This window comes from Pipistrellus hanaki, assembly GCF_964339955.1.
Source record: "Pipistrellus hanaki genome assembly, chromosome: 2".
Classification (NCBI taxonomy): Eukaryota; Metazoa; Chordata; class Mammalia; order Chiroptera; family Vespertilionidae; genus Pipistrellus; species Pipistrellus hanaki.
Genome location: NC_140504.1, coordinates 134,615,281 through 134,638,531, shown reverse-complemented (window position 1 = coordinate 134,638,531; position 23,251 = coordinate 134,615,281). Strand labels below are relative to the sequence as shown.

The 23,251-nt window shown below is 45.2% G+C and overlaps 1 protein-coding gene across 2 annotated transcripts in view; it reads right to left on the bottom strand.

The window, feature by feature from the left end:
* Positions 1-23,251, bottom strand: part of TGFBR3 (transforming growth factor beta receptor 3) — a 198,297-nt gene that overhangs the window by 114,661 nt on the left and 60,385 nt on the right. The window contains exon 3 of one of the 2 annotated variants that reach the window (XM_084873400.1): positions 5,770-5,958. In XM_084873400.1, the coding sequence (XP_084729526.1) occupies positions 5,770-5,958 (189 nt within the window). The remainder of the gene's footprint in view (positions 1-5,769; positions 5,959-23,251) is intronic. The other variant, XM_084873401.1, reaches the window with a different exon arrangement.

Below are 23,251 nucleotides of genomic sequence, written 5' to 3'. Positions count from 1 at the left end.
ATGGCCCAGTGTCCAGGGTTCAACCTCCTCAAGCCTCCCTTCCTTTCAGGCTGAGGAGGCCTGGAGGCCAGAACACAAGCGTGGGCAGGTGGCTGGCCCACAGCAGGCACCTCTCCGCCACCACCATCGAAGCCAGTGCTGTTATTTGGTGACGGGTGGGGACGGGAAGGGGAGAGAGTGGCGATAAGGGAGCTGTCCAGAGGCAAGCAGAACAGTTAGCGTTTCAGATGTGATCCCTTTCTCCCAGTTGTGATCCTTCCTGCCCTCAGAAACAACCAGGAGATGGATGGCTTTGGGCCCCGGTCCTCAGAGAAGGTACAAAGTAAAACGGACTTGGAGCCACATGTGCGATTATCCACACATCCCATTCGGTCCCGCCTGCCAAGAAGCTTGGAGCCAACTTTCAAAGCCAACCATCCTGACCACATTACCCCACATGGCTAACAAACTTCACTTTGCTGTTTTTCTTTTGTCCTCCCTTTGCATTTCTGCTTACACTGTTGGTATGTCTTGTTGTTGTAAGCCCATCCCAAATCCTCTTTTTTGAAATGAGGCAGAGAATAAGCAAATGCATAAAGGAGGGCTCTGTGTTTTCTGACAGCAAAGTTATTAAATCCTGCCCCTTTCCCACGACAATGAAGCCTCCAGATCCTCTCCCCAGCCCTGCAGCCAGTCACTGGCATGCTGTTCACAGTCACTCCTTTTTGTCAAAACAATTACAGAAATGTAAACGCCCATATCTCTTGCAGGCATACTTTAGAGATATCATGGGTTGGATTCCAGACCACCGTAATAAAGTGAGTCGTAATCCTTTATTAGGGGTGTCGAACTCAATCAGAGAAGGGGCCAAAATCTAAAATCCAGCCTAAATCGCGGGCCGAATGGTTTACTGAACAGTCATAAACTGACAATGTCACAAACTGACAGCGGAGTGCAGTGATGACAGCGCGGTGCGGGCCACATTGCAAGGCCTGGCGGGCTGGATTTGGCCCGCGGGCCTTGTGTTTGACACATGTGCTTTAGCTGATGGAGGGTCTTGCCTTCAATTTGTAAAAAATGCAACATCTGCCCTAACCGGTTTGGCTCAGTGGATAGAGCGTCGGCCTACGGACTGAAGGGTCCCAGGTTCGATTCTGGTCAAGGGCAGGTACCTTGGTTGTGGGCACATCCCCAGTAGGGGTGTGCAGGAGGCAGCTGATCAAGGTTTCTCTCTCATCGATTTTTCTAACTCTCTATCCCTCTCTGTAAAAAATCAATAAAATATGTGTGTTTTTTTTAAATGCAACATCTGTGAAGTGCAATAAAGCCAAGCGCCCTGAAAGGAGGTCTGTCTGTATCCACATATGTAATGCTTAGGAGGGGATTATCCTCAGCAGCTTTTCCTAATGAGCAAGCAATTAGGCTGGAAATAGAAAAGACACATCGCCACATAAAAGCAGTGAAAATTAGATGATAGGAAACAAAACTGTCGCCATTCTAGCAACTAATGAAAGTACGTTCCTGTAAACAAGCCAGTAGTGGTGCTATACCCCTTCTCAGAAACCAGGAAATGATTTCTGAGGGACCAAAATCTGACAGGGGGTGGGGGTGAGGGTGGGTTCTACTTTGAAGTCAAGGAGCACAGGTCGCTGGTTTTTTAGGGTGAGACCCATGACACGGCCTGCTGACTCTGAAAGACAAAGCTGCCTTCTCGGGGCTGTTTCCCTCCTCTGTGCTCTGTGGCCGGGGAGTCTTCTCCAGTTTCCTGTTCCCTTCCGAGGCTGTTGTGTCCAAAACCGAGGACGACAAATGAGAGGTGCGGTCTCAGATGAAAAACACAGCGATGGGTCTGCGCTGTCCTGACGAGAACCCAGCAGGGAAGCCAAGGGCCAAACTATTGTGGCAAGTGGGTTTCTGATACAAATTCTCTGCTCGCCTAGAAAACTGCATCTAACTTAAGAGAAGCTGTTTCCCTGAATCTTGTCAACCTGCTGTGGTTACTGCATCCAGGTAAAGGCTCGGTCAGCTCCTCCACCCAGGAACAGGGCAGCCTCTCTCTGCTGACGAATGAGGAACAAGGTTAAGCGCCTGGGAGGTAGGAACGTATCAGGTGTTAGGGAGGCGTGATTGATGCCAGGTCTTCATGCTGATCGCGCACCCACAAGCAGGGGGAAATAGGGCTGATTTAGTCATCCCCTCCCATTTGAGGAGGACATCATGAAAAACAACTACAGCTGTCATCCAACTATGGCTTGGAGCCAGGCTGGCATTCTTTTTGCTAATTTATAAGCAACAACATTCATCGTTTCCTTTTGAAAAGTATTTGCCTTTACCATCCGACAGGCACCAAGGCTGCCTCTGGTCCCCTCCCACTACTACCCCCAAAATGGACTGGCTGTGATTCTTAGCACAGACCATGTAATAGTATATCTATAAAAATCAAGTCACCCAGTGAAAAAGAGTTAGGTGAGTTTAGGTTGGAAGAGAAAACAATCTTGGTTTAAAAAAAAAAAAAAAAAAAAGTGAATACAGTTAAAGTAAAGTTTATGGGCTAATTACTGGCAAGTCAAATTACTGGTTCTTTTAAACAGCTTTCCTGAGATAAAATTCTGATACCATAAAATTCACCTATTTAAAGTACAATTCAATGGGTTTTAGTATATTTACATTTATCAATGGTATTTAGTATTATATATTCATATTCAACTGTGGAACCATCACTAAAATTTGAGAATGTTTCAGTTCCTCCCCCAAAGAAACCCTGTACTCAGCAGTAGCTCCCATTTCTCCCTTTTGCCCTTCAGCCCAAAGCAACCACTAGTTTACTTTCTAGCTCCATAAATTTGTCTATTTTGGACATTTCATACAAATGGAATCATACAATATGTGGTCTTTTATGCCTGTCCTCCTTCTCTTAGCAAAGCATTTCAAGGTTCATCCATGTTGTAGCATGTATCAGTTCTTCATTTTTATTGCTAAATGATATTCCAGTGTTTGCATCTACCATATCTTACTAGTATTTGTCCATTCATTAGCTGGTGGACATTTGGGTTGTTCCCAGTTTTTGGCTATTATGAATTGCTGGAAGCAAATTCCAGCAGGGCATAATAAAATGCAAGAAGTTCATCAAAAGGCTGCTGAACCTTGGGGCTTCAGTGGGGCTGAAGATCTGTGTATATTATAGCCTGCTGCCAGACAGCTGAAGGCAGTTCCCACAACCTGATAATACTTTACTGTTTACCAAACCTTACCTTTGATATGTATATCTGCTTTGCCATAGGAAAAAATGTGGGAATAAAAAGCCTTGGGCCCGGAGATTTGGGGAACTTAGTTACTAGAATTAAGCCTCTTCTGGCTCCCCCAAAATGCCTTCCAAATTCATATTTCTTCTCTAGCCTCTTTATTAATTTGCGTCACAGCCCTTTCTCCAGATTCCTAAACCCTAGTAGAATGGCAAGCAACCAAGAGCATAAAATAATGTTGCTATGAACATTTGTGGACAAGTTTTTGTGTAGACATATGTTTTCATTTCTTTTGAGTGTGTATGTACTTTGGAGTGAAATAGTTGGATCATGTGGTTTAAATGATTTTTTAAAACTGCTGGCATGGGTTCAGTAATGTATTTCCACAGTCATATATGTAGAAGGTGAGAGAGATTTAACATTTCTCCATCCTCATCTTACCACCCATGAACAAACCCTTTCACTCTCTCTGTCTTGGCCCCTCTGCTCTGATGTCCTCCACACTACCCGGTACGTATCAAACACACAGTCTGCCATATGAGTGCAGCTCTGAGCTGTGAAACTCCCAAAGATCACTCATCCCATCTTGTTTTCAAACAGGAATGAACTAAAATCATCTAATTCTTAAAGTCCCAAGGGAAAGAAAGAACACAATTCCTTTAGTTGCCTAGTCTTAGAAATCTCTTCAAATAGCCGAAACCAGTTTGGCTCAGCAGTAGAGCATCGGTCTGTGGACTGAAAGGTCCCAGGTTCGATTCCAGTCAAGGGCATGTACGTTGGTTGCGGGCACATCCCTGGTAGGGGGTGTGCAAGAGGCAGCTGGTCGATGTTTCTCTCTCATCGACGTTTCTAGCTCTCTATCTCTCTCCCTTCCTCTCTGTAAAAAATAAATAAAATATATTTTTTAAAAAAGAAGAAGAAGAAGAAATCTCTTCAAATCACTTACCCAAAACCATACACATATAGTAAAAATACTGAAGGAAGACAAAGAATAGTCAGGTTTTTTAAAGAAGCTTTAGAGAACACTCCCCACAGACGCTTTCTTTACTTCCTCACTGAACACACCGTCCCCTGGCACCATCTAAGTTAATGTATCCGAGGTCCTGCCATGGCCTAAAGTGAATTCTAACCTAATAAAGACAAGTGTGGAAGAACTGCTGTCATTCATTGAGGTGTTTTTCTTTTGCTTCGATAGTCTTATTTGAACCTGTTTGCAGAGTCAACAACTCTACCAGGATGTTCTCCTGTTGCTGCTTCTGTAATAACTTGAACTTTCTTTCTTTTTTTCTTGGTTCCTCTGAGAAGCATATATAAAATGGGTAATTATTGCTGCCAAAGAATCGCTGGAGTCAGCAGAGCTTCTTAGGAACTGCATTTCCTCCTCTCCCCCTCTTCCTCCCACCACTATTTCTCCCGCATAAGTTAAGAATTAAAGACATATTACTGGGATAAAGAAATCTGACCTGAAATATGTGTTGCAGCTACAATGGCAAGCAACCAAGAGCATTAACAATAATTTCCAATGTAGCTGGAAAGGTTAGATGATTTGTCTTTGAAAGGAGCCAACTCTGCACGCTTTCATAGGATTAAAATCAGTTTGCTTTTCCTTCTGGACACCTCACCTCTCCTATTTCCACCCCCCAAAAAAGGCAGAGTGGTTGACACGCATAAACAAATGTTCCTGGAAATTAACTTTCTTGACCAGAAGAAAGTTCAAAAATAAATTCTGTTCTATATTAGTTTCCCTGCACTTCACTGTAATCAGAATTTTTTGTGGTTTCTCTCTCCCTGGAGAGATAATACTTGAGTGATAACATTTCTGACACACAGAAGCTCAAAAACTGAAAGACTGACAATTTTTGGCCCACAATCTAGGTCATTTCTGAGCTGCATGTCATTTCTGACCCACTGACCTTGAGCCAGTGAGTTCTCTGTGCATCTGCCTGTCACAGGTACAATAAGGATAATAATGGGATTTCATGGAGTAAATGCAGTAAGTGCTTCACACAGTGCTGAGGGCAGAGTAAATGTTGAGTCACTAGTAGCTCGGACCATCACCACAACACCAAGACCACCACCATCTTTGAAAAGCAGCCTGCACAGCATAAGAAGCTACCCCCCAGGCCTTTCATGCAAGTACCAAGTGTCGTCATCTTTATTCCAGAGTCTTCCCATCTCCCTGGCTCACCCTGCAGGAGCCACAGGTTCATAAGACAAAGCAAAGAAAGAAGGAAGATGGGGCACAGGAGAAGACGGGAAAGACATTTACAATGACAAAGCAATGGTACCCGATTCTGTTCTTTCATAGCCATGTAGAAAAGATGAAATTTTTAAGAATATTCTTTCCAACAGGAGGGGCCAGGAAAGTTAGAAAGAATCTCTAGAGAGGGAAGTGCTGGAGTTGACCAGTCCAGAGAGCAATCTGAAATCCTTCTCTCTCGAGTGTACATTGTATCCTCCTCCCACGTATGTTCATTCATGATCATCCCTGATAGGTTCTGAATGGAAGAAAAGGACCCTTTGTTCATGGGTAGAAACCTATACCTACCTCTCTCTGTGGCTGGCCGGGCCCCGGGTCCGGGCCCCGGAGGTTCAGGACATGCACCTCCTGGGGCAGCCCCGTCGTGCCTCTGCTGGCACAGCCCGAGAGGACGGTGAAGCTCTCCATCAAGGCCTGGACAGGATGGGAGGCGTTGACCGGCGACAGTTCACAGTGGGCACTGGGCTCTGGACCTGCAGGCGGGATCACAACATCCGTCAGAAACCACAATCGATTGTGCCACAATCAAATTGATCTGGATAGACAAGCCACTGCCAGCCCACCCAAGGAGTCTTTCCAGGTAAGTTGTTTCCAGAACTAAATGACAAAATAATAATAATAATAATAATAATAAAATTAAAAAAACTAGCTAGTCTTCTAAAATTCCAATTCTCTTAAATTCCTTTTGAGTGATTTGATGTGTATTTGATTACTACAATTCCCTTCTAGATGCAAAAGTCATGAATATATTTCTTTGGATGGAGGAAACCTCCCATTTGACATCTGTGTTTAATTCTCCCTTCTCCTCTTACAAGAAAACCAGAAATAAATGAAACAAATTGCCTGAAGTTCCAATAATATTATGCATACATAATATTAAACACCTAAAATTATACCCCAAAAAGTTTCACTGGAAACACAAGAGGATAAGGTTCTCCCTACCTTTCAAGTGCTTCTGCTACTTAGACGAAGCAAAATAAAGGTAAGAATAATACAAAATAAGATGCAAAGAATGGAGGCAAAGAGCACCAGAGTATAGAAAAAAGTCTGGGTCAAAGGTCTGAAAACCCTCTCAAGAGAAGTAGGATGTGAGCAGAGCCTGGTCACCACTGGCTGCTGCTTCCTCATTCTCCTCCTTAAATCCTAAATACATGCATCCCTCTTATCATCAGCTCCTATAGCCCTCATTGTCTCTGTCCCAAGACAATACAGATCTTCCTAAAAGGAGCATTCATGGTCAAGCTCTCCAAGCCGCCTTCTATTCAAGCACTGTCCATCTAACCCAGGGGTGCTCACTCCCTGGTTATTCCAAATGCAAATGCAGACCCCTCCCACCTCCCCAGTATCCTGCCCTGGAGAACCCCTGGCCTGTGAATAAAGCCTGAGCTCCTCAACCTGGCAGGCAGGCCTTTCTTGATCCAGCCCCTTCTGACCTCTCCAGCATCACCCCTCCTCCTGCAGCAACACCAGCTTGCTCAACGGTCTCCAAACATACCAGGATGTTTCTCAACTCCGTGCCATAATTCAAACTTGTGCCCTTTACCCAAATCTCTCTTCCACTGTAACTCCAACCCCACCACCAACATCCCAAACTGAGGGAGGTCCTCTTTCTCTGTCCTCTTATAATCGCTCTGCCCAGCACCGCTGTTTCATTTTCCATACTGTAACCACGAGTGTATACATCTGTCTTTGCAAGTCCAGTGTGACCTCCCCGATGGCCGTGGGTGAGTTACTCATCTTTGTACCCTCAGCACCCATCACAGTGCCTGGCTCCAAAAATATCTGTTAAATGAATCAATGAACTTAAGATAAAATGATCCCTTCTCTGAGCAGTGATTAGAGAGCACCATTCCAGGCCCTTGGATTGGACTCTAAGGCACTGATATGGAGAACAGATTGCTACAGCGATGTGAGTACACCCCCACTCTGCTCAGCCTCATTTCACATTGGCTGGATTGATAGAGACGTCCAGGAAGAAGAAGGAACCTTCAGTACATACACCTCACACACCTCTGTGAGCTCAGTGTTACCCCTTTTCATAGTTCAGGAGGCTGGGACAGGGCCCACTAAACCTCAGTCTTCCAAAAATAAAAAGCCTGGGTGTACACCAATTAGGTCTTCCCAACCTCTACACAGGATTATAACTCTGGTCCAAAATGCAAATGTAGTTCAGAGCCAGGCCGTCCCACACCCCCACTGCTGTACCCTAAGCAGGCGTCCTGCCTGGTGTGCTAAGTCTACTTCAGAACTCATGGACATGCTGTAGGCTGGTAATAGTTATCGCTTCTGAAATGAAGGATGTACCTTCTCAACTAATCCCTCCCACCCTCTGTGTTCCTGTACTGTGGCCAGCTGCTTTCTAAGAGGCAGTGAAGAAAGAGGTCACATCAGCAAAGGCAGAGAGTACTGAGTGTACAATTCCCTGAAGTTCCCTCGCAGGGCAAATGCAGGAGCAGGTGTGCCCCATGCTGCTCCCCTCCTGCTTTCACCAGCCACATCGGGATGTCTGGTGCACTTCACATCCCAGGGCTCCAGAGAGAGAGAGAGTCTCCTACTCAGCTCAGGACACACAGCGGGTAGGACTGCTCAAATTGGAGAGCCCTTCCGAACTGATTTCGTAGCCTCCTACCATGAATTTGCCATTATCAGAGATTAAGTGTAAATTAAAAATACATTTCAGTTCCATTTTGGTGTTTACAAAGCTCCAACTGGGTACAGTTGTACCCAAAACACATCTGCAAAAAGGCTTGCAACCTCCTCCTGATCCTGCTACCATCACCCAGCAGGTTATTCCTTAAATCTCCACACTGCCCATCTCCACATCAGGGTGGAAGCAAACACTCACTGGAAACACAAAAGGATAAGGTTCTCCAGAGAGAGAGAGGGAGCTGGAGAGGGGATGTCCCCAGTGCTGAGGATGAGGACGCCTCACCTAGAGTCTATGCTCTCTGTCCCGCCAAGTCCAGGACAGGGCAGACCCCACTTGATGGGCTGCAGTGCCAGCCATGGCTTATACAAGTCAACCCAAGGTCAAGGAAAGGGCACACTCTGGTCAAGTGATGATTTGTTTGATGTCTGCATACACCCAATGGCTGCAAAAGAACAGCATCTGCTTATTCTGCTCATTACTCCATTCTTTATATCAGCATGATGCCTGGCACACAGCATCACTGAAATATCAATGAGGGAAGGTGGTAAGAGAGGAAAGGGGAAAGAACCACAAGGTGATCCATGCTCAATGGGTTTCCTACCAATAGGAGACTCTATCCTAGAGTTCTTCTATTCTATCTAATAGCTGAAGCTTCAATCTATATATATATAAAAGCCTAAGCGACTGTTATGACCAGTCAACCAAAAAGCCAGTCAACTGGTTGCTATGATGCGCACTGACCACCAGGGAGCAGACAGTCAACGAAGGAGCGTCCCCCTGGTGGTCAGTGCATTCTCACAGCCAACCTCCCATAGCCAGCCAACCTCCCACAGTTCCTTCCCCTGGCAGGCCCCGATGGGCCCTTATCAGGACTGGGCGAGATGGCTCCCATCAGCCCCTGATTGCTGGCCAGGCTGAGGGACCCCACCTGTGCACAAATTTGTGCACCGGGCCTCCAGTCTTGTAATAAAAAGAAAAATTCAATCATGAAATAAAGGAGGTAGCATTTTGGGCTGCTAAGAATCAAGTCCCAGCCCTAGCTGGTTTAGCTCCATGGATAGAGCATTGGCTGCAGACTGAAGGGTCCCCAGTTTGATTCTGGCCAAGGGTACATGCCTGGGTGGAGGGCTCAATCCCCAGTGGGGGGGTGTACAGGAGGCAGCTGATCAATGATTCTCTCTCATCATTGATGTTTCTAGCTCTCCCTCTCCTTCCTCTCAGAAATCAATGAAAGTGTTAAAAAAAAAAAAAAAAAAATCAAGTTCCAGCTGAGGCTTCCTGACGCTCACATGTCACTGAAGACAAATCCAAACCCAAACCTGCTTTTGTCCTATTAACCCAGACACTGCCCTGGCAAGGCCCTTTTCTTATGGCACAACATCCTGTCTCCCCCATCAGCACATCAGGCCCCAGCCTCATCCTGCCGCCTCCTGGGTCAGCCCCGAGCCTTCCTGCCCCTCCTCCTGTGGCCCAGCCGACCTCCACAAACTGATCTCCCATCCTTTCCCATTGGCCGCATAGCGGTTCCTTCCGCAGTCTACCCACACAATGCCAGGCCCGGCTCTGGTTAGAAAAACGGCCGCCTGGCAGCCAGGTGACCCACCCCCAGCCTCTCCCACGGATGCCGGAGGTAGCAAGGCCGCCTGGATCCTTGCTTGACCACCATGGGGCCCGAGTGCAGTGCTTCAGCCACAAACATGCTCCGAAACCCCGTCTGACTCATCTGCTCACTTTCGTGGCGGCCTGTGAGCCCCGGAGCTGCAAGCTCAGGCTCTCACTGACACCCTCGGGAGGCTGGGAGTTTCTCTTGTGGCCGCCGCTGGAAACCCACAGCCCTTCCTTCCCTGGGCAATCTCTACCCCACAGTCGGTAAGCGAGGGAGCAGCAGGTCCTGCTGGTGATGCTAATCAGCACGCAGGAGCTCCTCCCCACAGTCAGCACGAACTGGGGCACAGAGATACAGGAGAGATGCTGGCTGAAAGCAACATCCCCGGCCTGCTGCTGCTGCCCTCGCGCCGTGCTTTCTAAGCAGAGGGCGTTTCACAGACCCGGGAAAGGGTCTGAGGCCCCCCAGAAAGTCCGTAGCGTGGGTAGAACAGATTTCCTTCCCATTGTAAGGAGAGGGTTGCCAGCCACCGAGCTGGGCGCACCTGTCGGTAAAGTGCTTCCTGGCAGTATCGCACCTCCAGATACCGTCCTCACTGTTGCTCCCAATCTAGACAGCCCCGTTTTGGGGGGCATCCAGGACTTGCCCTGCCCGGATTCTTCGGGAGTCATTTCCAAAGCTGCCTAACTTTCTCTTGGTCTCAAAGTCTGAGCTGACTTTATCCTTCCCCACTGGTACTCAGCAACCCGATCTCACGGTCTTGGGTATTGTTTTGTTTGACCTGTTCTCCCCCGTCCTCACCTGAAGTCAGACTCCATGTTTCCAGCTCAGGACACCCTCCTCGGCCACCAGAGCAGACACACGGCCTCTGTTCACCCACAGGTTGATGCCTCTATTAACTAAAAGCATTCACTGACCAAAGACAGCGCAGATGCAAGTAAGCCCTGTGGTGAGAAACTCAGCAGGGGACCCCAAGCAAGCAGCCCCTTTCACAAAGCAGGGCCCTCCCTTCAGCAGCTGGGCCCCAGCAAGGCTGGGAAGCAAATGGTGGAACCCACTAGGGTTCCATCCCCCTAATGAGCCAGGGTTCGAGTCTTAGTGAGTGAAAGGATCATGCTCCTTGTCTGGGCCACACACTGTGCACATATCATGTCTAATCCTCATGACACCACATAAAGACAGAGTTAAAACACCCATTTTGGAGTCATAAAAAGTGAGTCTCAGAGAGGCTAAGTAACTTGCCAAAAATCACACACCACCAATACCTGGCAGGATGGGATTCGAACCCGGGTTTCTCAAACTCGGGGTCTAAGCTCTTCCCATGACAAGGCACTGCCTGCTTCTACCATGCCTTTTCCAGTCCTTCCCCTGAGGACTTGGTCAGCATACTTTTGGGCCAAGCATACGTAGTAACTCACGTCTGATAAGACAGAATAAGCTGCTTGGTTCACCCTTGCAGCCTTTCGGTTGACTTAACAGACTTCATAAACTTCAGGAGAACACACAAGCTCGTTTCTCGTTTCACCAAATGTCTTCCTCCTTTTCACGAATGCTTGCTTATCTGCACGTGGGAAACGTTTCTAAGATCTGGCTACAACATCAATGTCTAAATTCCCAGTTCCACTTAAAGAAAAAAATGCAAATAGACTCACCCTTTCATTGCGTCCTTTCGCTACAACACAGCATTCCAGTCTCGCTTACAGAACCCCCACATCCACACTGGCGGCAGGCCAGCCTGGAGACTTGACATAATGCAGACAAAGCATTTGGGAACAGATGCATTTGCTGCGCACACTTTAAATTTAATCTGTCCCCAAAGAAATTAATATCACACCTCATGCAACAGAGTCAGATGTTGGGCGGGGAGGGGCAGTTATTGTTTGGGAGAGGATATAGTGAGTAATTTTCACATTTAATAAATGTGATCCTGAAGCATTCTAAAATACCAGCGCATACCACGCTGACACAAACATCTGGTACCTATTCCGCGTCATTTCCAGCATGCTGATTCCCCATATCACCCGGGGTACTAATGAGGAGCGTGTGTTCAGCTGTAATAAAAAATGGTCAAGATGCAGAGGGAGTCCAGGGGTAACATTATAGCCTGGGACCAAGACATTGCAGAGGGGAGATTTTATTCCAACAACACCATTGGCTAATAAGGGTTTCTGTTATTGTCCCACAGGGAATTCTGCAATGCTGTCAGCTGCAAAGAGGGACAAACTCCCACAGACTGTGGAGCTGGGCACCGCAGGATCCTTCTGTCCCTGAGCTGAAAATCCCTTCTACCCCCACAGGGCGCAAGAGTCCCTAAGCCAGGGCGTCCGAGATGATTTCCCAGCCAATAGCACAGCCTGGCTCTGATTGAGCTTTATGGGAGGGAACGTGACAAGCACCAGGATGTGATGCAAAAGCAAAGCTCCAAGAAAAAAACACCTGGAAGGCCCTGGGCTCAGGAGGGCCTGCAGTGTACACAACATGTGCTCGTGTTTATCCCATCTCCAATTGCAACTCGTTGGAGGACAGCCCCTTGGGAACAGAGCTGCGGAATGTGCCGCCATTAAAATCCAAAGCGGGCCCTTCTACCACAGCCCCCACCTGGGCTTTTCAGCAATCAAACTTGGCTTAAGGCTGACGTGTATCTCTGGCAGGAAAAAGACAAAGCCCTAAAACCTCTAATATGGATTTCGGGTGGGGGGGGGGGGGGGGTTGCCAGATTTTTCTATAGCACAAACCCCTCAGGCGTAGCTTATCATAGTTTCTCTCCAGCTCCAAGTGACTATCTAAATCCAAACCTTCCTCTTGACAAACTGACCCTCTTCCAAGAAGTCAACTGCCAGCTTGTTGGGCCAAAAGCCAGTGCATATTTGTACATTGTTGTGTTGAAACCATGGCGCAACCATGCTGGAGAATTTCCTGTTCAAGGGTGTTTTTAAATGTTCAAAGGAAAACAATGGGCAGAGCTTCTTTAAGAATCTGAATCCTCCCAGTGTGGGGAAGTGCCACGCTCCCGAGAGTGCTCACTCTTCCATCTAAGCAAGACACCTCTACACAGCCAGCCACGAGGCTCCAGGAGGGGTTTAGGCAGCTCTGTGAGGAAGTGGGGGGGGGGGGGGGGGAGTGATTTTGGAAGGGAGGGCGTGTTCATAACCTGAAGAGAAAAGGAGGCAGAGAGGGCATGTTCCAGAAGTCACCACTGGGTAGGGCGCAGGAAAAGTGCCCGCATTAAAGACACAGGGGTCTAGGAGGAACATGGGACCAGGGGATAAAAGAGCTGCATTTTAGACCCAGATCTGCCACTTATTAGTTGTCTGACCTGTCTTTTAAGCTTTTCAAACTCTCCCTCTCTCTTACTCTATGACAGGCTTGACCTGTAGATCAAATGAGGTACTCCGCATACACATTCTTTACAAATTTCAAGTACTATTATAGACGTACAGTTCCCTGGGGTGGGGGGAGGGAGGGGAGAGAAATGAATGAATGAAAACACTTTCTCCAACTGAAAAAAAAAATTTTTTTTTCTTTATGAGCTTTTAGGATGATTAATAAACTATCTAAGATAGGATGTTCTTATACGACTCCCTAGCCATTACTCCCCAAAAATTATTTCTAAGAGTTGCACTGGGAAGATTTAAAATAAAACTATGTACAGTATTAGGGGGAAAATTCCTGTTATCTAAGCACATTCTGAAAGTGCAACTCCCAAAGGTGAGAACATCCATGTTTCTCTTCCTCCCCTCCCCTAAATCAGGAAAAGGGTCATCTGGCTCCATCGTGGCTGACTCAATTGTTGCTTACTTTCACTCTACACCTGTTCCTGTGCTTTTAAAAAATATTTTTAATTGATTTCAGGGAGGAAGGAAAAAGGGAAGATAGAAACATCAATGATGAGAGAGAAGCCCTGATTGGCTGCCTCCTGCATAATCCCTACTGAGGATCGAGCCCATAACCTGGATATAAACCTCCTGGTTCACCACTGAACCACACCGCTGGGCTAAGACCTAAGGAAGCTGAGAATGAAGGCTAATTGTTATTGATTTCAGAGAGGAAAGGAGAGGGAGGAGCAAGATAGAAACATCAATGATGAGAGAGAATCGTTGTTTGGCTGCCTCCTGCATGCCCCCTACTGGGGGTCGAGCCCACAACCCAGGCATGTGCCCTGACCTGGAATAGGCCTCTTGATTCATAGGTTGATGCTCAAGGACTGAGCTATGCCAGGCTTTGAGAGACCGTTATAAACTAGTTGATGAAAAGGCCTTCTCTTCCCATCCTTCCTAGTTTTCAGACAAGTTCTGCCATGGCTTCTGATCCTAAATATGCAAAACTAATTACCAAGACAGGTCTGACCAGGATCCTCAGTGGTTTTTTTTGTTGTTGTTGTTGTTTTTATTTATTTTATATTTATTTATTTATTTATTTATTAAGGTATTATATGTGTACATATCTTTCCATTGCCCGCCCCCCACTACCATACATGCCCTCCCCCCCCCACACCCAGAGTTTTTTGTCCGTTGGTTTTGCTTATGTGTATGCATAGAAGTCCTTCCGTTGATCTCTTATCTCCCCCATATCTCCCTACCTTCCCCGCTGTAATGTGACAGTCTGTTTGTTGCTTTACTGTCTCTATATCTATCTTTTTGTTCATCAGTTTATAATGTTCTTTATTATCCATAAATGAGTGAGGTTATGTGGTGTTTCTCTTTCATTGACTGGCTTATTTCACTCAGCATGATGTTCTCCAATTCCATCCAGGTTAGGATCCTCAGTTTTAGTGGGCTCTATTAGGAAATTTCATGATCCAACCAAAATATCATGCTATACATGTCTTTATTATTTATATACTCAACTACTTCTAGAGAGGAAATCAAAAGGCTTTTAATTAAAAAAATAAACAAAAACAGGCCCATATAACCACTTCAGCTGCCAATTAATTTTAAAAAGTGGCTAGAGAAGAGAAGAGAAGAAGAGAAGAGAAGAGAAGAGAAATCTAATTGAAGCACTTAACTGAAGAAAACTACTTAATTTGACCATCCAACCTAGCTCTGAGCTTTCTGACAGCCAAGGTAAAAGAAAAAGTGATGCTTTACAAGATTTCATAAAAAGGAAACAAATCAGCTCTTTGGATAAGAAACATATCTTTCCTAAGTCTGAATATAAGAGACCTATAATGTGAGGATCAGTGATTTCTAAAAAGTCATTTTACAAAACCATAAACATAACTTTTTTATATGGCCTCGTGCTCAATAGAGGGAATGTACCCTACAGGGGATTTCATTCAGGGCTCCAGGCAATTCTCCCTAGTATGCACACAAACATGTCTAGAATTGGAAGATTTTTTAAAACTTTTTAAACCAATAATTTGCATTAATGTGGCTATAAAAGCAAAAAACAAAATGGCATTAGTTTGCTAAATACTTTGGGGGATTTTTTTATCTTGATTTTTAAAAACATGCCATGCAAGAAGTAAAAAAAATTTGGATTTTGCTGTGTGAATCAAAAAGTGATTTTTGAAAGAAAATCTAAACCGAGGTATCAGTTTGGGGTTAGATTCAATCAGATTGTATTTGATCTAGAGATACAGATAAAATAAATCAGTGTACTGTTGCTTCATAAATTCTTCCCCAAGACTTAAAACTGGGATAAAGGAGATACCTGTTCAGCAAAACAACTACTGAGCATGCTCAGGAAAAACTTCACACACAGTCAAGTACTGTCAAGCACACATCTGTACCTGACAAAGCAACCTTTCAAAACAGATGGGTCATATGATGTTTCAAAGCTCAACTTTTTTTTTTTTTTTTTTTTTAGTTTGTCACATTCAATCAAAGCAATTTTTGTTTTTCTGAAATCTGCGTGTTAGTCTGGAGAAAACTTTTCTTCGGTGATTTTCCACTCTGGATCAACTCGCCCCTCTTTTCCTCCCAAGTGAACCTTGGAAACCACGGTGCCAGAGGGAATTCACCTTTCCTCACACAGAGACAAACTCCAATATTTTCAAATGGTCGATTTGAAAATAAGATCCTTTGCATGCCAATTTCTAAAACAAAAAGGACCTTGTTTCATGGTTTGCACAGAAAAATGGACCCAAGTCACACCAATCTATAATTTAAAGTAATAATAAAGTCCTTCTCTTGTTTTATATCATACTCCCTCTTCTCATCACACTTCACCTGGCCCAGCTTACCACTAATACAATGAATGTCTCATTTATTCAGCATTGACTAATAATGAGATATCTCACATATGCAGATCTTCCAAATAACTAAGGTTTTACCCCTTTCAAAAAAGGAAGTCATTTCTAAGGTAATTCTACCTAAAACATACTACACATGTAATTACTTGTAATTACTTCTTGGCCACCTTAAATAATTTTTTTACATATATTTTTGTTGATTTCAGAGAAGAAGAGAGAGAAGGAGGGGGGAAAGAAGGAGGAAGGGAGGGAAAAAAGAGAGAGAAAGATCACTGATGAGAGAGAATGATTGATTGGCTGCCTCCTGCAAGCCCTACACTAAGGATGGAGCCCACAACCCAAGTATGTACCCTGATCGGGAATCTAACCATGACCTCCTGGTTCATAGCTCGACACTCAAAACACTGAACCATGCCAGCTGGGTGCACCTTAAATATTTTGAGCATCCAGAATATCACTTATTAAAATTTTTGGAGGACCTGCGCCATCATTATAAATACTAATTACAGATTATCAAGCTTGGCATTTCAGTATTTATCTCTACACCAAATGGTCCCATATGTCTATGTTTTATAGTCTGTCCACACTTCCTAAACCTCTGTTTTCCTCAGCTCTGGCTACAGGCCAGTGTACACTGCCTCAAGCCCATCAGGTGCCACCTGTTACCCTCAATTCTAAATTAACAAGCTCTGGGTGAGGGCCCTCCCACTGGCAGTAACCTGTGGGGCCTTCTGACAGCTTCCCTCCTTATAACCCACCAAACACTTTGGCTACCTTGTGTGCTCCAGATGCACGGGCTTGCCAAAAAAACGGACACTGTATAATAATATTAGTGACAAAATTAGCAGCAGAGTAGCACTGTCCACACTAATCTAATGTGAACGGCAAGCCATCAAAGAAAGGGGAGCTTACACTCTACTGCCAACTGTTGGGAATTTTGAAACTGTGCTAAAAGCCCTTCTCTCCCATTGCTCACACAAGCATGTCAAACTCACGGCCGGCAAGCCACATGCCTCAAATTTGACATGCTTGCTAAGATTTTGAGCATTTTAGAAAGTTAACTTTTTTAAAAAATATCTTTTATTGATTTTTTTTTTTTTTTTAAAGAGAGGAAAGAGAGGGATAGAGAGTCAGAAACATCAACGAGAGAGAAACGCCAATCAGCTGCCTCCTGCACACCCCCCAGTGGGAATGTGCCTGCAACCAAGATACATGGTCTTGACCAGAATCAAACCTGGGACCCCTCAGTCTGCAGGCCAATGCTCTATCCACTGAGCCAAACCGGTTAGGGTGAAAGTTTATCTTTTGAAGAAGAGAAGAAAACAAATATATGAATAAGTTACACATATACTAGAGACCAGGTGCACAAAAATTCACACACTGGGGGGAGGGGGCCTCAGCCCAGCCTGCCCCCTCTCACAGTCTGGGAGCCTCAGGGGATGTCCTACTGGTGGCTTAGACCCTCAGGAATGGGTTTAAGCCACAGTCTGGCCTCCCTCTGTGGGAAGTGACCGTGCTGATCAGGGGAAGACACCGCCACCATCATCCCACCACTGAAGCCGCCACTGCCAGCTGCCACAGCCGCCAAGGTGTTTTCCTCAACATGGAGTCCGGGCCCTTCACCACGAAGAAAATGACAACTTTCTTTAGGCATTTTCAAGATGTCTCTTTCATAGGATATGACATTTCTTTCTTTCTTTTCTTTTTATCCTCACCTGAGGATGTGTTTCCATTGATTTTTACAGAGCGTGGAAGAGAGAGGGAAAGACAGAGAAACATCAATGTGAGAGGGACACTTGGATTGGTTGCCTCCTGCATGAGCCCTGACCTGGGCCCCGGCCAGGGAGGAGCCTGCAACCTAGGTACATGTCCTTGACCAGAATCGAACCTGGACCCTATGGTCGGCAGGCTGAGGCTCTATCCACTGAGCCAAACCGGCTAGGGCAGGAAATGACATTTCTTAGCCCCTCCAGCAGCGGACCTTCGTTTTTTCCTCCAGGAGTGAGGTGGAAAAACTCTAGGTCACCTCCTCGGATTCTTATTACCCAAGTTACCAAGAACACTGTGAGTGGCGTACTGGGAGCTTAGCCAGTGAGCGGTCAGAAAAGGTGTTCCCTCTGCCGCTCACGCGCACAGGAGGGACTGCTGTGCTCTGAGGCTGGCAAGCCCTCTTCTCCCTGGGCCTGCACCATCCGTGGCTTGTCCCACCGCTCACGCAGTCCGCTCCCGCCCACCTGCATGTGCAGCCTCCTCCTGAGCAGTCATGACATCACAGCATCCCAGACAATTTGCATATTACCCCCCCCCTCTAATATATATAAAGTTCTCTTGGTGTCTCCTGTCTTATTTATTTTTCAGGATGAAGAGATTTAACCTGCGCATCCCAGATTCATTATAATTTTGGAATCATTGCACTTTCTTCCACTGTAGTTCCTCATTCCTTCCTGTCTTCACTCTCCCACCAGTGAGAGCAGCCATCATCGTGGAAATCAGTGGTCCCTGTTCCCGGTCAGTACAAATGACCCCCTGTGTCCAGTACAGTGCAGGGCAGGCTGCAGGCTGCAGGCTGGACAGAGGAAACGCAGACCAAGGCCACTCACAAAGCCCCTGTGCAGTACAGTGGTACCATCTGCAGCTCTCTGAAGCCAAGTCGGGACATGGAACCCCCAGGCCTTCTCTGTCAGAAGAACCGGTCAGCCCAAACTCTGCAAATCACGGTTACGTAAGGAAAGGTATATACCAGTACATAGACTATTGCAGTTTTGCAGACTCAGGGAGATTCAGTTTTTAAAACCTCTTTTCGGAAATGAAAGTGTTTCTTTGCCCCAAAGATAGCTCATAATTTATCCTAGATTTCAACCTTTTTACTGTAAAAAGTATAGGAAATTGCATGAAAACAATGAATGGAAGTGTACTTTTTTTTTTTAATCAAACAAGAACAGGAAACTTTCAGTAGTTTGGGGGCGGGGGGGCGGGGGGGGGGGGGGGAGGAGACACCAAAACTACGCATTTGAGCCAAAGAGAAAAATTAAACTACCCTCTCTTTTAATGCCTAACTGTTCAGCCTCTCCCATCTCAAACATTACAAAAATATCAGAACTGACATCCATGAAACAAATCTCAATACTAAGAAAAAAAGAACATTTGCAGGCTTCAAAAATATATTTCCCCAAAATTACTTAATGAACCTCTTCAAACAAGCCTACACCTACGTCTTCTATTATTGTATGTAGGCCAAACGAGTCATAATAAAACTCTGGAATATTAAAGACAATAAGTGAGGAAATTCCAGAAAATATAAAATCTATTTCAGGGAGGCAAAACAGGACTCTGTTTGCTTTTAATGCATAGGAATGAATAAACCAGCAAAATAACACCAGCCATCACAATAGTAAACATATCTGGCTACAGCTCTATAACATAAAGCCTTCCAAATTTACCACCTCCTTCATGCTAAAGGAATAACTTCCTTAACCTCCAGTACTCTCCTCACTCTAAAACCTTCTACTATACTGTGACCAATTTAAAAATAGATATTTCTTATTTCCACGTCATCTAACACATCAACTGACACCCAACACAGGAAGGAATCGCTCACATTTAGTTCTCATTCATTTTTTCTTAGTCCAGCCTTGTCTGGGCAATGGCTCCAATTCCTAATAACGTGTCACTTCCCTGAGCCTCAGTCTTCTTATCTTTAAAATGGACATAATACTTGTTCTACCTAATTCCCAAGGTTGTCAGAAACACAAATGAGATCATACGTGAGAAAGGTGATTTTTGTATGTGGTGTTTTGTTGATGTTGTTAATCCTCACCCGAGGATAATTTTCCATTGATTTCTAGAGAGAATGGAAGGGAGAGGGAGAGACAGGGAGACACATCGACTGGTTGTCTCCCTCGTGTGTCCTGACCGGGGCCAGGGATCGAGCCTGCAACCAAGGTACACGCCCTTGACCGGAACTGAGCCCTTCAGTCCATGGAGCCGTTGCTCTAACCACTGAGACAAGTCGGTTAGGGCAGAAAGGCGGGTCTTATATTAAATGGGGAAGCTCTATGAAACTATGAAGATATTACCAATAGATATATGAAAAATTAATTTTAAAAAAAAGAACCTTTCTTTTCACAACCCTGCCCTCCCCCCGCCAAAAAAGAAGCTCCCAGCCCATGATGCAGGCCTTAGACACTTGGAGGAAAGAAGGGTGAACGTGGCTTCAGGAGACCTGGGTCCTGGTCTCGGCTCTGCCACTAACAAGCTGCTTGACCTGAGCCACCTACTGAGCTTCCTCCCCTGTACACTGGGGCCAATACTGCCTGCCTTGCCAGAATCGATGGAAGTATTGGGTAGCACAATATTCTATAAGCTTAAAAGGAAGATCTATATAAGAAACGAATGCATCGATTTGCCTAACAAAACGTTTGGACTTCTTGGTATAAAAGTGACTGACAAGGAGCCGAAACTGGTTTGGCTCAATGGATAGAGCGTCGGCTTGGGGACTGAAAGGTCCCGGGTTCAATTCCAGTCAAGGGCATGTACCTTGGTTGCGGGCATATCCCCACTAGGGGGTGTGCAAGAGGCAGCTGATCGATGACTCTCTCATCGATGTTTCTAACTCTCTCTCTTCCTTCCTCTCTGTACAAAATCAATAAAATATATTTAAAAAAAAAAAAAAGTGACTGACAAGGAAAGAAGCTGGCTGTGATCAGACCCTCCCTGAACACCAGAAGGAAGAAGGCTCAGCAGAGACAGAGGAGAGAAGCCCTCTCCGTGGGAACTCACGGACTAACTGCCTGCAGAAATGGGGGCGTTAGAAACTGGAACTCAGAGCAAGTGACTGTGGGTTAGAGTCCCTGGAGTCCACTTAAACCTGTGAATTGAAATATCAGGTCAGATCTTCTCCATTCCTGGTTAAGACAGAGGCAGGCAAACGCTAACTCTACACAGCATTCCAAAATCAACAGCAGCTCCTGCAGAAAGCAATGGAAGCAGCGTAAGAGGAGAAAATAGATCAACAAACTACAACAGACCAGTCGCTTAGTCATTAAAAGGAAAAAAAAAAAAAAAAAGAAAAGAAAATAACCTCTTTCAAAGTTCAACTCCAGGCTGAATTCCTATCAGAAACCTACTGGAGGCCAAAGCCCACATCTGCATAATATTTTAAATCTGAGGCTGGTCTCTGAGAAAACATTTGGCAAAAGATTATCAAAACACAGATTTCTCATTCTTTCTACTCATTTTTCTCAACATTTTTTATGCCTAATCCTTGAGCCTCACTTACCACTCCTGCTTTCTCAACTGTAGTCTGCAAATACATATCAACGTGGACTCTACAGACTCCGTATAACACATTCTTCTGTATGTATTCTTTCTGTGTGTCGATATTTCCCTTTTGTAACTGAGTGAACAGCACCCGTCCGATTAACAGCCACCAAGATGGGCGGGCATAGGAGTCACTCCTGACAGTGGCCGGACAGCAGCGGGTTCTGCCCGGACATCTGCACGTTCACTTGAATGGAACACACCATCGGTGTCCGTGGTGGGAATCATCTTTACAAGATTGTGTTTTGAAAATCACTAAAGACTGTGGTTCCCGCCAATTGGCCTCAACTGAAACTTTAGACGCATGTGATGTGTTAACATTCAAGTATAACTGGACCGAGTGGCAGCACATCAAATGTAAAATGAAGCATTTAGAAATGTAACGATGGGCCCTAACCGGTTTGGCTCAGTGGAAAGAGCGTCGGCCTGCGGACTGAAGGGTCCCAGGTTCGATTCCGGTCAAGGGCATGTACCTTGGTTGCGGGCACATTCCCAGGAGGGGGTGTGCAGGAGGCAGTTGATCGATATCTCGTTAATGTTCCCAACTCTCTATCCCTCTCCCTCCTCTCTGTAAAAAAATCGATAAAATATATATATATTAAAAAAAAAAAAAAGACTATTATAAAAACAAAATCCCTTAAAAAAAAAAAAAAAAGTAATGACAGGCATTATTCCATATTCCTTTACATACGCAGGGTAAAAAGTACTTATTTTACTTCTTTTCCCCCTAAACGAATACAGGACTTTAACTATATTGAGATACAATTATTTTCAACTAGTCCCATGGAACAGATATTCCTATTAAAGAAACCACCTTCACGAAACCACATTATGAACCCACATAACCCCCGAGTACCTTTGCGTTAGTTGTCTCTCAATTCTACGCCTTTGACAGAATCACACTGTGGCACCAAGTAATGAGAATGACTGTCCTCACTAAGAACTCAAGAACCCAGCGTACAACAAGAACCCTCGTTGGGTATTTACTTTAAAATAAGAACAGTAACTTTTAACTCCGCACATTAGATTCTGCCTCTGGCCTGATGTTTTTGTTTGTTTGTTTGTTTTTTGTTTGTTTTTTTAAGCTACCATGACACCTAACTCCAGTTAGCATTAGTGTGTTCATGCAAATCAATAGCCACCTGATGGCATTTTTACAGACAAAGCATCACAAGAACCTATGTTTCAGAAGGCCTGGGGATTGTGTGTTCAAGGTCCATATGGAATCATCTTTGGATACGTCTGCAGATATTAGCTCAAGTCACTTGCAAAAGAACACTCTGACCTTGGCCAAGTCCTCAGAGGTTCAGACAAATAGGAACTGCAAGAAGTGGTTTTCTGCTTGTTTGTTTTCAAATGCTGCCTTTTTTTTTTTTTTTTTTTTTTTTTAAATCGCCCCCTTGATTCTTAAGCCAGAAAGGATGCAAATGTCTAAATTGCTATAGTCACCTTCCTCCCACTGCTTTTAACTGCCTATAAAACTATCTTCAACTGCCTGGCCTTGCCAGGACAAATGTTGGCCCGTGTATTCCAGAAAGGCCATGAATATTCTGAAGGTCAAACAAAATGCGGGTTCCTTCCGACCAGAAAGGAAGCCTGTGCTCTCTGGGAGGCGGCCCCAGCTCAGCCTTGACTCGGGACGCAGTGAAGCCAGTAAACCAAGAGCTGGAAGCGGCCTTGAGTTTTAATCAGTGCTTTCAAAGGATGCTACTGATAACGGAGCGGGGGTGTCAGGGGCAGGATTTCAATGTAACTGATGTTCACATTGCTCTGTCCTGGCCTTTCTCCCCTTGCAGATGCGTGTACAGACGTATGAAATGACACCTCACTAACAAAGCGTTCTGTTCAACGACGGTCTACCCATTTGGATTCCTGCACCATTCATGAAAAAGCTTGACTCATCACTTTGGTGTTTTGTTCTGTTTTGTTTCCTATTTACCAAGCAAGTTTCCACAAGTCCTTCTTATAGGAAAAGCATCTTAGTGATAACGTGGTGACGGTG